The sequence below is a fragment of the Adiantum capillus-veneris genome, chromosome 24 (assembly GCF_014529385.1).
Source record: "Adiantum capillus-veneris isolate H3 chromosome 24, ASM1452938v2, whole genome shotgun sequence".
NCBI classification, from domain to species: Eukaryota; Viridiplantae; Streptophyta; class Polypodiopsida; order Polypodiales; family Pteridaceae; genus Adiantum; species Adiantum capillus-veneris.
In genome coordinates, this window is record NC_140954.1 from 116071993 (window position 1) to 116086825 (window position 14833).

The following is a 14833-nucleotide window of genomic DNA, read 5'->3' on the forward strand; positions in this document are numbered from 1 at the left end:
AGAGGGAGTAAAGAGTATCTTTTTCTCACCTATGATGGTTCCTTTGGTACCAGTGACAAAGTATTGGCCTTCATCCAGCAATTTGATGTGGCCTTTAGAGGGCTTCATGGAGTCCTCCAAGCTACACCATGTAGCTATGCACTTCCAAAAATTGGCTCATCAATGGTGGGCTAGCCTTCGTGGCAACGGCAAATCCCCAAAGACATGGAAAACTCTACGACTTTCCATCATGAAGTAATTCCTTGCAAGCAATGCAAAGGACAAAGTGCTTACCGAATGATGCAGTTTGAAGCTTCTCTCCCATGAGTCTATTCACAAATATGTGGAAAAGTTTTGGGATTTACATCTCAAATCTACTGTCTTTCAAAAGATAGACTTCATTGAGAGAAAGAAACAATTTTGTGCGGGATTACCTGACGAGATGTTTGAGTACGTCAACTCTCAACGGCCTAGTTATATCACCGAAGTAATCCACCACACCATGGTTGCTTCGTGCATCAATTTCCAATAAGGGGCTAGACGGAATGTCAAGCCCATGGAAAACAAAGACAAGAGTGATGCAAAGGGGAAAACCAATGCCCAAAATTCTTTCCAAGGCAATTTCAACAACAACAACAACAACAAAAATCGGTCCAAGGAGAAGGGAGTTTACAAAGGTAAAAACAAACGCTCTCCTGAAGAGCTTGAATCTTTTTGCAAGGACCATAAGTGTTTTAAGTGTGGGGAGCAAGGACATGGCTATCGTTCTTGTCCCAAGAGAAATGCCCACAATGAGACTCCTAGAGCTTCCATCATCGAAGCTCCAAAATAGAATGCTCATTGCAAAGGATCACCTCTCTCCTATGCTTGGGGAAAGGTAAGGGAGCATGATGCCTTCATCTTGTTTGACCTGGCTCTACTCACAACTTCATATCAATGGAGTTGGCCACCAAGTTGGGCATTCAAGATTTTGAGATGGGAGATACTGTTACTGCCAATACAACTTTTAAGGGACATCAAGCCTCCGTTACTTGATTGGGAAGTTGAGGCTTCATGTCCAAAGAATACTTTTTCATCTCTACTCTCCAATACGAGGATGCTATCCTAGGGGGACCATGGTTCAACCGCATGGCTGCCAACATGAAGTTCCCTGAAAGGAGAATCTACTTCACCAATAGGGGAAAGAAAATGTATATAGATGCTAGTGAGTCTAGTCGTACCATACCACTTGTAAATCCTCTTTCTTTTGATAAATCAATGAAGAGCTCAGTTTTTGCGTACATGATTTTTGTCAAAGAGTCCCTAAAAGGTTCTAATGTTTCATGAAATGTAAATGATGTGAATCAAGAAGAGTTAGACTTGTCTAATTTTCTAAAAGGATTCCAAGATGTGTTCATCGATGATATCCCTATGGACTTACCTTCAAAACAAGGGGATGATGACCATCAAATTGAGCTCCTACCAGGAAGCTCACCACCTAACAAGCCTCCTTATCGAGTTTCCCAAGCTCAACAAGAGGAGATCATGAGGCAAGTACAAGAATTGTTTGACAAAGGGATGGTGAGGCCTAGCTCCTCTCCCTTTTGTTCTCCAGTCCTTTTAGTGCAAAAGAAAGATGGTACGTACCGTATGTGTGTGGACTATCGAGCACTAAACCATATCACTATCAAAAATAGATTTCCCGTGCCTTGGGTAGAAGATCTGTTTGATAAGCTACAAGGCTCTACCTACTTTAGTAGGATTGACCTTAAAAGTGGCTATCATCAAACAAGGATAGTGGATGAAGATATCCTAAAGACCGCATTTCGTACAACATTTGGTCTTTATGAACATCTAGTCATGCCTTTTGTCTTGACTAATGTACCGGCTACGTTCAATAGTCTAATGGAGAAAATATTTATACCCTATCGTAAATTCACTGGTTGATGATATCATTATCTACTCCAAGTGCTTGGATGAACAAAAGCAACATCTCCAAGTGATTTTTCAAGCATTGAGGGACAACAAGCTTTTTCTCAATCAAAAGAAGAGCAAATTTTTCCTTCAAGAGATTCAATACTTAGGTCATATTATCTCTCAAGATGGTATCCAAATGGATCCATCAAAGTTGGAGGTAATAAAAGCATGGCCTAATCCAAGGAATCTACATGAGCTAAGAAGCTTTATTGGTATGTGTGCATACTATAGATGCTTCATAGAAAAATTCTTTCAAATAGCAGGACCATTACATGACTTAACAAAGAAGAACGTTAAGTATTCATGGACTGCTAAGAAGCAAAATGCTTTTGCTAAGCTCAACGAAAAGCTTACCTCCCAACCAATCCTCGTGCTTCCGGATCTCTCAAAGTCATTTAGGTCCATGTGATGCTTGTGGTGATTGCCTTGGAGCAGTCTTGTTTCAAGAAGGGCATGCCATAGCATATGAGATCCGAAGGCTCAATACGGATGAACGGGTCTTAGGAATTTATGAGAAAGATATCTTAGCTATTCTACATGCCCTAGACACATGGAAGCACTATTTATTGAGGACTCCATTCATTTTACGAACATACCATCAAAGTCTCAAGTACTTCATGACGCAAACAAAGATTTCCGACAAACAAATGAGGTGGACAAATTTTATTTTGCAATTTAATTTTCATATTGCTCAAATTGCTGGTAAGCACAATAAAGTGGATGATGCACTTCCACAATGACCAAAAGTTAATGTGATATCTATAGCAACTCACAATGATATATCTTCTATGATAGATGAGTATGCTACTGACCCTGATTTTAGAGACATAATGTGAGCCCTTGCTTTGGGGGAAGAAAGAGGAACCATTCACCTTACAGGATGGTTATCTTTTCCACGGCAATAGGCTATGTGTTACCCACTCCCACAGTGAGAAATTCATGTATGAATCCCATGCTCCTCCCTATGTGGGGAATAGAGGCATTCAACCTACTCTTCAAGGAGTAGAGACATATTTCTATTGGCCTACCATGAGAGTGGACATACAAGAGTATGTTTCAAAATGTGTGGTATGCCAAAATACCAAGTATGATAGAGGGAAGCAACTTGGATTACTCTAGCCATTGCCTATTCCAAATTCACCATGGGAGAGTATATCTAGGGATTTTATCTTTGGACTACCCAAGTCTATCCATGGGAATACGGGAATATGGACAATAGTCAACAGGTTTAGCAAGCAAGCACACTTTATTCTTGTCAAAAAGACTATTAAGGCACACCAATATCACAAATTTTCAAACACCATGGATTGCCAACATCCATCGTGTTAGATAGAGATCCTAGAATGACCAGTATTTTTTGGAAAGGTCTCTTTGAAAATCTAGGTACAAGATTGAATTTCTCTTCGGCCTATCACCCACAAACAGATTGACAAAGTGAGATATTCAATCTTATGATACTCGACCTACTAAATACTTATGTTACCGAAGTACATCAACGCTCACAATGGAAAAATTACTAACCTCTTGTAGAGTATGCGTACAATAATAATGTCCATACTTCTATTGGAAAAGCACCTTTCAAAATCATTGAGGGAAGACAAAAGTACCTTGCTACTCAAAGTACATGGGGAGATGTTCGTTGCCGATCAATATAGCCATGACCTACAAGAATCTTTTCAAAAGATTAAGGAGGCTATATCCACCTCTCAAAAAAGGAAAAAAGTTGTTGTTGACAAGCATAGAAGGTCCTTAACGTTCAAAGAAAATGATTGGGTCTTACTTAAGTTTCCCAAGGCTTGATTGAGGCAAACAACGGGCAAAAATCCTACGGGCCATCAAAAGTATTATGCTAAACTAGCAAAAAGATACTATGGTCCTTTCCAAATCTTGAAGCCAACCCATGAGATGGCTTATCAACTCAAGTTGCCCAACCATTGGCTCATACACAATGCTTTTCATGTGAGCCTACTTAAGCCCAAAGGAGAGCCACCAAGTGAACCAATTATTGACCCAAAATCAAAGACCAAGAAGAGGTGCTACAACTCAAAGCTATCCTTTGGCATGAAGGCAAGGTACTACGACATGGTAAGATTATCTTATTAAGTTCAAAAATTATCATTTTAAAGATGCTAGATGGATGCAAGGAATACAGCTTAAGGATAGTATGAACCTTGTCAATGCTTACAATGCTACATTAGAGTAAGCAAATGTACAAATTTATTTTGAATGACCAATGTTTTTGTCTTATAAAACTAAATTTCTTTTTATTGTGCACAAATTTAAATAGTATGCATGCTTAGAATCATGTTTGTGATGAGGACGTCTCTCAAACACCAAGTAGAATTCGTCATTTTACTTGGGAGAATGAAATGGACTAAAGAGCAGACATGCTTGCGGCAACTATGTCGCCCAAGCACCAAATGGATTAGTCGTCCATCTTGGAAATATATCGTAGGGTAAAAAAGGATCCTCTACCCGCTAAGCAAGATTGACTAATGGCTAAAGGCTTTATCTCTTCTACCTCATAGTGAAGACGACTATGATTTCAAGAGAGACGTAAGCTCTGATACCAATGTAATGAAAATGGCATATGTACTTTGAGAATACCGGAATTAAGAGAATTAGAGAGAAAATTTTTGTGAGAGTACTTTGAGAGCATAGAGGATGAACTTAATTGGTGGTAGCAACATAAACATAGTACTTAATTAACTTCGCATGAACAATACTTTTGCAAGAGAGAGAGTTTAGAGAACCTGACAACAGTTGAGGACCGGACTTATGTGGAGCCGGTCCCCCCTCCAATAGGCATTTGTATTATAGATTCTTCCATTAAGAGACTTGGTACAATAAAATCTTTGTGTTCCTTGTGACCTAGGTGATGCAATGAAGATGGAAAGCTTCATGCATCACGAGCATAACATAAACTTTGTAAAAGCATTAACTATCTTAAGCCTGAGTTCCAAGGCCTCCTTCACCTTCGAAGGTGGAAACTCTTCTTGCTAGCATACATAATAGCCTAGTAATGAATATAGAGAAGATGGCAAGCTTACGCATTGAAGCATGGATCTTGGTTGGATTTGCATTTTATAGCCAAGAGTGTTGGTGTAGGATCTCAACTTCCCTACTAGCTTGGAGAAGGAGATGGTGCTCTTGCACTTTGCCTTTACACAATGAGAGTGTATGTGGGAGAGTATACCCCCCAAGAAACCCCCCTTCTTGCTTTGATCGACCCCCCTTGTAGCTCATTCTTGAAGCTCATTGGACCCTTCTAGGCCTAGCCAATCACATGCAAGTGGCATATCAAGCAACAAGGGTAGCCTTGGAACAAGTGTCCCCCTTTCCCCTTTGAGAGAGAGGACTTGATAAATGGAAAAACAATTAATTAAATTATCTAATTTATCATTGGACCCCTTGGGAGGCCAACCAATAGGCTTTAGGCACAGCATGAGGGCAACATAGGTAGGGGCTTGACATGTGTCCTTGGTGCCTCTTGAGGCTTGGGCTTTCCTTGTGTGTGTGTGTGTGTGTGTGTGTGTGTGTGTGTGTGTGTGTGTGTGTGTGTGTGTGTGTGTGTGTGTGTGTGTGTGTGTGTGTGTTCTCTCTCATCCCCCTAGCTTTAGGGCTCGCCCCCTCTTGAGTAGGGATTATATTTGACTTTTAGAACACCTTACCCTCAAGCACCTTAGTCAACAAGCATGACAAAGCACCTCAAGCTTGGGTAGTGTTCCCACAAGCACCTCAAGCTCCCTAGTTAGCAAGCACGACAAGCACCTCAAGCATCTTAGTCAGCAAGCACGACAAGCACCTCAAGCACCTTAGTCATCAAGCACAACGACCGGCACCTCCAGCACCTTAGTCAGCAAACACGACAAGCACCTCAAGCACCTTAGTCATCAAGCACAACGACCGGCACCTCCAGCACCTTAGTCAGCAAACACGACAAGCACCTTAAGCTTGGGTTGGATTCCCACCTCAAGCTTAGCCCTAGCTTACCTAAGGTCAAAGGCTTTTAACACTAACCTTTGGAGGCCTTTAATGAAGCTAACCCTAAGGTCTTTTAAGCTCCATTAGCTAGCCTTTCTCTTTGACAGACCATCTCTCATTTGAACCCCTTTACCATTGGCCGCGTGTTAAGATAGATCTGTAGGCACATGTCTATGGTCTAACCCTTGTTCCCATTTATTCTCCCACATTAAATAATCATTTTAATATAATAAAATCATTTGGGTTGGTTAGATGTTAGATTTTATGACACGACATCATTGAAATTAAAAATAAAATCATAAAACTGTCAACTAGTGTCAAAATTTGAAGATTTTGGCACTGCTAATATGTTCGAAACGTTCAAAAACCTAAAAGTCAATCGTCTACTTGTCTGTTCTGACACTCGAAGAGGGAGAAAATGCCAAAAAAAAACCCTAAAAAAGGTTTAGTCGAACGGTGTGCAAGGGGCAATCTAACTTCTTGTGAAATGGCCTTTGCGCGTCGTTCGGCTAAAACCCCCCTTCCAGGGGTTTTTATATGTATAACACTATATATAAATAAAGAACATATATAGTGAGAAGTTCTTTATACATATAAAAACCCCTGAAAGGGGGTTTTAGCCGTAGAGGCCATTTCACAAGATATATATAAACAAAGATATTATATATATATTGAGAAGTTCTTTATATATATAAAAACCCCTGAAAGGGGGTTTCAATCGCAGAAGCCATTTCACAAGAAGTTCTCTATAAATATAAAAACCCCCTGAAAGGGGTTTTAGCCGAACGGCACACAGAGGCCATTCCATAAGAAGTTAGAGTGCCCCTCACGCGCCGTTCGGCTAAAACCCTTTTTTAGGGGTTTTTTGGCATTTTCTCCCTCTCCGGGTGTCAGAACAGGGCAAGTAGACAATCAATTTTTAGGTTTTTGGACGTTCCAAACACATTGGCAATATCAAAATCTTCAAATTTTGACACTAGTTGATAGTTTTGTGATTTATTTTTAATTTCAATGATGCCAAAAGCCGTATTGAATGAGCAGCACCGACCTTATAAAAAAGACAATCGCATTTAATGGACAGGTGGCCATTTTCAAGGATCATTGGCTCATTGAATGAGTAGGTTATACCTTTTTTATATTTTTATTAATATCAGCCTATGTTTCTACGTAACATTGGGTCTTCTCTCATTGGAGGAGCTCTTTTTTCTCTCTCTACTAAAAGGCCCTCCAAAAGACCTCCAAAATTTTATAGTGTGACTTCCATGTCCACATCCCCCTCTTTAACCTCTCAAAATACACGGGCACATTCCCTTTCTTTTGAAGAGTATTATTGTTTCCTTGCTTGTCTTTTGCTTCTACATATGCAAATACTTTCACAGTAATAGTCTTACATGGCTTTGCTATCTCCAAGCAACATAATTCTAACCTCTTGACTCCACATATCTTACAGTCTCCCATCAGGCATTCTCTGCTATGGAAAACTACATCTGCTGGCTTTGGACGGAGAACAGACTCCCACATTTGTGTGACACCTTTGAACATGTGATGTGAAGCCAAGAAACCCTTGCTAATGTTGTTGTATGTGGCACAGATACCAGATACACAGTCGTAACCCGCATCATGCATCCCAAAAGCATGAGAGCACATGTGGTTCAATGTGTCCTTTAAAAAGGACATCTGCACATGGTATTCGTAAAAACATGTATATCCATCCTTCAGTCGCCTGCAAAAGAATGGCTTCAACATCTCAAACATTCTCATGCCAATCTTGCAATATGGATGTTTTTCATTGAATCTGTGAAAGAGATCAACCTGCAATATCCATACTTGATCGCTATGTTTACTAGGATAAATGAATCCAAACAGGATTATACAGATTGCTACCTAGGACATCCAGCATGTTCATGAAAACAAATCGGAGTGTTAAATAGCACATTCAACATCCTAACATGCATATAACAAAGTGTGTTGACTACCATATACCATGTTATTCATTAGCATAATACGTATGCTAACTAGCATATTCAGTGTGCCAACAAGCATATGTAAATAGCATAGCATGTGTGCTAACTAGCATGCTAGGTATACTAACTAGCATGGGTAATGTTCTGATCAGCATACCTAGGATGCTAACTAGCATACTAGTTGTGCTAACAAGCATAATCATTATGTAGTTTAGCATAGGTATGCTAAACTACATAGAATGTGTGCTAAAAAGGATAGAAGGTATGCTATGCTATCTAGCATGGGTTAGGTTTTGACCAGAATACCAGTTATGCAATTGAGAATACCCAATATGGTAATTAGCATACTAGGTATCCTAACTGGCTTGTTTTGGAGGGCAATCTAAGAGAACATTGGCACGAGGTTGCAGTCTCGTCCTTGTTCCACCCACAAACCGACGGAGCTAAATAGCATAAACTTTGTATTAAACAGCATACTCAGCATGCTAATGAGCATACTAGGTATGCTAACTAGCGTAAAGGGTGTTAATTAGCACATAATGGTTAACTAGCATACTCTGTAAGATTACTACGCATGCTAACTAGCATACTCATTTTTCTAAACAACACACCCAACATACTAGGAATGCTAACTAGCATAAACCTTTTTTACATCATACTCAGAATGATAATGAGTATACTAGGTATATTAAATAGCATAAAGGGTGTTAATCAACATAGATATTGTGTTAACTAGCATACTCTATATGCTAGGTAGATTACTAGGCATAGTAACTAGCATGCCAATTATGTTAAACAGCATAGTTAGCATACTAGGAATGCTAACTAGCATAAACCTTGCGTTCACTATCATACTCAGCATGCTAAATAGCATACTAGGTATGCTAACTAGCATAACATATAGTGTTATCCAACATACTTTTTAGTATGCTCACTAGCATAAAGGGTATTAATTAGCATACATATTGTGTTAACCATCATACTCTGCATGCTTATTAACATACTGGCAACGCTTAACTAGCATAAATATTGAGATAACTACCATACGCAGTTGGTTGAACATCACACTGAGTATGCTTACTAGCATAGAGTGTGTACCAGCATACCAAGTAGGCTAACTAACTTACTTGGCATGTACCTATCTTACTTAGCGTGTTAACAAGCATTCTGAATATTATGTACAATGTGGTTATTAGTATTAGTCTACAAATGAGTATGCTATTGATCAATATATACAAGTTATTATGCACTAGAGATGCAATACACAGAATGCATAAGTTATGGCATAAGTATTTGATTGATCACATGAGACTTGTTTAGGAGGTGCGTAGGGTGTTTTATGTAGCTTTTCCTCCCCACTCTTTCAACAAACATCCTTCTTCTTGGGTGAAACACTAGTCTCCTCTCTCTAAAATGTGTAGATCAAATTCTTAAATTCATTTGTGATAGGGCTATGATGGTGTTGCTTGTGACATGCAACCAATGAAAACAATCGACCATCGACACCAAGCTTCGCCCTCCGTGATTTCGCCTTGAACAAGTGCGACGATTGACTTTTAGGACCTTGGAGAATTTTGCAATAGGCATGTTTTCCTTTGAAATTCAACATCATATGTAATACTTCATTCTTCAAAAACAACTCCCCATTAGGACATGGTTGCTTGACTGTAGCCAGTGTGTTGCGGACATTGGAGATAATTGTGCTCTGTACAACAGCCTCCTCTACTAAAGACTAATCATGGATTGTCCGAACAAGCGAAAACAAGATTCTAGGTTTCCCACTTTGCTCTTGTAACTAAACCTTTAGTCCTACTCTTGAAAGATCTCACAATCTCAGAGGAGATTTTCTTTTTCTCCTCATCGTCAACGGCATGATGTCCTCGCTCAACTTTCATTTGTTTGTGCTTTCACTGATTACTCCTCTCTCTCTCTCTCTCTCTCTCTCTCTCTCTCTCTCTCTCTCTCTCTCTCTCTCTCTCATATTTCTTGATAATAGAAAGAGCGAGATCCTAGGATTGTAATTCATTGCCTGAAATGGCTCCCTTCTTCTTCCTCATGAGGACTTTAATCGTGCATAATATATTACTTACTTGAAATCACTTAAATGAATATCTGTCAACACTTGATGCAGTAATTCCAAACATGCTAGCTCCAAACATGCAATGATGTGATCAATTAAACCAATGACTTCATTTGGATTGAGTGGGTTATCGACAAGATTTGCTTACCATCATATTACAGTGCGCTTCCATTTCCAACATTGGAGCTAGTTGCGATAATGATGTCTGCTGGTTTTCAATATCTGAAGGTATATGCCAAGAGTGAGGGAAAGAGCTCAGCTTTGACAACTCAACTCCGATGCAGGATGCCCGACACAAGGAACGAACGAGAGAGAGAGAGAGAGAGAGAGAGAGAGAGAGAGAGACTCTAGTACCCCACGTCCTCTTCAGTAACTGAAAAACTAGGCCACACCCCAAATGGGAGGGAGTAAAATATATATTTTTTTGGACACTTTACATTGAAATTGTACTTGCTCTTTGGTTTTCAATATATGCTAACAAGCACAAGTAACTAGCATTGTCTGGGACAACATTTTCAATGACACGTTAATATGCTTATACCCATATATAATGTGTGCACACACTTGGAGCATCAATAAACACCAAGCTTGATCGCCACCTTATATTTTTTTAATTTCTTGTTTTGCATTAATTGGGTAGGGATATGGATGGTCTTCCACTTCAGAGGAGGATTCTTTAGTCTGTGTGACACCATTTCATGAGACCACTTATTCTAGCATGTGTAGCCATAGTCTGTGTGACAACGAGTCTGTGTGGCTTTCATCAATGTGTGTGGTGGCGAATCTCTATGCAGTCGGCCAGTAGTTCTAATCCCAAGGGGAGGTTGTTGGACATATGGTATTTCGCATATGCACCAACTCAAGATGTGCACAACCCCTACTATAGTCAATGCCTATGTGACAAAACCCATGTGTAGACCCATGTGATAGCATGTATAGCTTTTCCACTTAGGATATGTGATGCAGAGTGATGTGTTACCTTATGACACAAGCCATGATATCATCCTCTTTTGAGCCGTCATAAGAGGCTTTGCATCCCACTTTCATCTGTATTATTAAGCATATTCTCTTAGACACGCTTCTTCTTGGACTTGCTTGCTTAGATTTCTGACCCAAACCCAAGTAGCTAGGATAGTTTGCTGAACGGCTCTGCTTATGAGAAGCCTTTGTGGTCTTCATTAGTTTACTGACCCTGTGCTAGAGGGCGTCGTCACTCTTCTTGTGAGTAAAACTTATGCTTTTCTGCACTCAAATGGAATATCTTCTTCATGGCCGGCTTCAGAGGTGAAAGGGTGGCATCACGCATCGTGGATGGAGCTCGTCAAGTGAGTAGTTCTTTAGTACTTCGCGTACTTTGGGTCCTTGGAGTACTTGATCGTTCTTTTGGCACAAGTGTGAACTTGTAGTTGACGTCGGTCCTCTACCCTGTCAAGATCTCCAGCGGCGATGGGCCACGCTCTTCCCCTGATTCCTCGGAGACAGGTTTGCCCCCGTTGGAATTTCTGTTAGTATATATTGCTCCACTAGGGTTGGGGTTGACTTCATCTTCGTGAAGTCGAGTAGTCAGTGAAACAATTTCCTCTGCAAAATGCAAAGATGTTGTCAAGGAAGTTGTCCTCCTTGACAATAGAGTTGGTGTGACATTAATCAAGTCCCCAAGGAGTGACTGGTCCCTTATACAGCTTTAAAAGTTTGTTAACTTAGTAAGTTTAGGGTCTTCATAGGCCTGCACTGTCTTGATAGCGTCCAAAGACCGCCCCTCCGTGGGGCTGAGATAAACCAATCCCTCTGAAAAACTCTGTAGCATCATACTCAAGTTCATCACATGTTAAAAACCACTGCATAAAGTCAGGACAAAGTGTCTCCAAAAAACCATGGGTAAAGCTATTCTCACCAAGGCAGCCCTGTCAAAGCAAAGCCCTCAAAACATCAAGCGTTAAATTGAGGTAATAGCTCTTGGCAAGGACTTATCATGGTGATCTAGAGCATAGCTGTTAAATCAGCAATATATGAGAGAGGAGAGAGAGAGAGAGCTTTTACTGCCTAGGAAAGGAACGGGTTTGCTTAATAATTGGTTCAATGGCAAATGACCTTGTAATCATGAGTTCTGTAACAATTTTCTGATCGAAGGACGAGTATTACAATCTATGGTCGGATACTACACATTCTTCAAGTATGGTGAACACCAAACTATGTCTCTAAACATTCAACAACAAGGACTTCTTGTAGAAAGTTTGCTTTGCCTTTGTTTTCTCCTCCTGTAATTGAGATCATAAGCAACACTAGATATAAGCATTAACACTTTACCCCACAAATTAACTTATACCACCGTGTTCACTTATTGTAGTAATTCTTGTATCTCATTTATTCAAGCTCTCATGCTTCCAAGACTGCATAAGATTATATGTATAACAATCTCTAACAAACAAGTACACTGCCAATGAGGTTATATTTTAGCCCTTGTCAATGCCCTTTCTAAACTGACTTTATCAAACTAGAGCTGTGCCATATAGCTTCGGGCCTCTTTTGCTTATACACCTGAGCACATTGGATTTCCGGTAAACCGATCCCATGGGCCTTCTAGAAAACCTTTCACAACTTTAGGCAAATTCACAACTTAGTAGTGTTTTAGAAATGCTCTCAGTGTTTGTCTAGACCCATGTAAATGAATCGAGAAGCTGCAAAAGAAAAGACCAGTCATAGCCACAAAACCCGCATGTGTGTAAGATCATATAACCCTCAATGAGACAAAACCATCTGTTTCGTATACATGTGACTAAAAACAAAGCCACATACTGCAGCCTGACCTTTTATTCACAATATCAGAGTAACTTCTTTAGAAAAATTCATTGTGAAAGAGACATAGGATCACACAGTGACCGACCTCAAGGTAGTCCTAACAATATTCATGCCTACATTCATTATTAAAGAATTTTCTGATGCCTTCTGTGTCCACATGTAGAGATAGCACAAAAAAGACGGTAACATAATGAAATACATGGGAGCTCATGTACAGACTCGCATAGCTAGCAGAAAAGGAGTGCATGATACCCCATCTTGATCACCAATTTATTACCCAAGACACCAGCACTGCAGGGATTAGCCCCGCAAGAAGACCAGGGTTGATCACCACCCACTTAAAAGCGGGTGCTTCAAAAGAAAATCGTTGCAAAAAATATTTAATTACATGAAAAGACTTTCAGGAGGACCAGATTTGGCCTTCTCGACTAAAGAGACCCCAAAAAAACAAGACTGCGCTAGATGAAAAATGCAGTAAGGGAGCAGAAGCAGCTGGCAAGCGAGAGGCTATTCACTGCTTGCTCCATCATGGCCTCCACCAAAAAAATGCCTCGACTTTAAGTTTTCTTAAGGGTATAAGGCATTGCACTCTACCTAGTTCCGTTCACAGCCATTAGTTTGCAGAAGGGCAATCCCTTGCAATGTGACCCACTTCACCACAGCTGTAGCATGATCGGTTACCTCCACCACCACCACCACCTCCATATCCCGCTCGCCTCCCAGGAATTCTTGCATTGCAATCACGGGCAAAATGGCCAGGTTGTCCGCAGTTGTAACAAGGGCCCCCACCATAGCCTGCACCATACCCATATCCACCTGTATTGTATGCATACCCTCCACCATAATTGCCTCCATCATAACCATAGCCATATCCATATCCACCAGAATACACATTGCCTCTTCCTCCTCTACCTCTGTAGCCTCCATATCCACCATAACCACCGCCACCGCCACCTCTGCCACGGCCCCTTCCATACCCACTGGATCCTTTCACGGGAGCACCGTCAGGCCCAGTTACCTCCAGAGCCTTGGACCTGCCTTCAGCATCTTCTTCTACGACAAACTCCACAGGTTCTCCATCCGCAAGAGATCGAAATCCCTCAGAAACGATGGAGGTCTGATGCACAAAGAGGTCCTCGCCTCCTTCATCGGGTTCTATGAAGCCAAAGCCCCGTTGCGTATTGAACCACTTCACCTTGCCGGACTTCTTTTGGGGCGCTGCGGCATCAGGCATGCTGGGCGAACCCTAGAGAGAATAGGCGCAGCTAACGCTTGTATGATGAGCGTTTCGGGTGCGCAGAGAGCGAATGAGCAGAATAGAAGAGGGGGAGGGGGGTTGAAGAGGGGTTTAAGAAATTGTGCTCGACGGCGACTCCTCTCTTCTTTTGTCCGAAACAAACGTTGAATCGAAAATGCCTTTCCTCCCACGTCAGCCCTACTCTCTTTATTAGTTCAAAACTTGCCAACATATATCTTGGGATTGTTCCGATATTATATATATATATATATATATATATATATATATATATATATATATATATATATATATATATATATATTCACACACGACTGAGACTCCCTCCGCCTCCGGTGGAGTGGCCGGCCTACGGCGGCAAAAAGGCTATTCAAGTAATGAAAGATCGTTGTTTTCACCTACAGCAGTGGTATGACATTAGGGAGAGTTAACCCTAAGCCTGAGGTATGGGCAACTCAATTAGAGCTAGTCCACACAGAGAATATGGATTGGACACTAAGGTCATCCCCAACTAATGTCCCAATTCAGGTAGGGCCATGTGACAAAAAGGGGTATGTGATCGGCAATGCCAAAAATAAATATTTCTTCAAAAAACTTGAAAAATCTCCAAATGTAAATCTATAGGGGTACATTGACTATATTTAAAGGTTTTTACATTAAATTATTTTAGGTTTTGCACCTCTAAGTTTATAATTCAGAGGTAAATTTCCTATAGGTGGGATTACACTAAACCTAGGTTTTTTTTCCAGCACACCGTGCCTCGGATGATAAAGGTTTTGAGACTAAACTCCTCTCAAAACCCTCTTTGAACAGACA

At 40.6% G+C, this 14833-nt stretch overlaps 1 protein-coding gene across 1 annotated transcript; it reads right to left on the bottom strand.

The window, feature by feature from the left end:
* Nucleotides 1–13123: 13123 nt before the first annotated feature.
* On the bottom strand, nucleotides 13124–14128 carry LOC147426999 (cold shock domain-containing protein 3-like). The gene has a single exon (XM_086498400.1). It carries the CDS (start codon nucleotides 13994–13996, stop codon nucleotides 13376–13378), a length of 621 nt encoding a protein of 206 aa, XP_086354526.1. The 5' UTR covers nucleotides 13997–14128; the 3' UTR covers nucleotides 13124–13375.
* Between the last annotated feature and the right edge of the window lie 705 nt (nucleotides 14129–14833).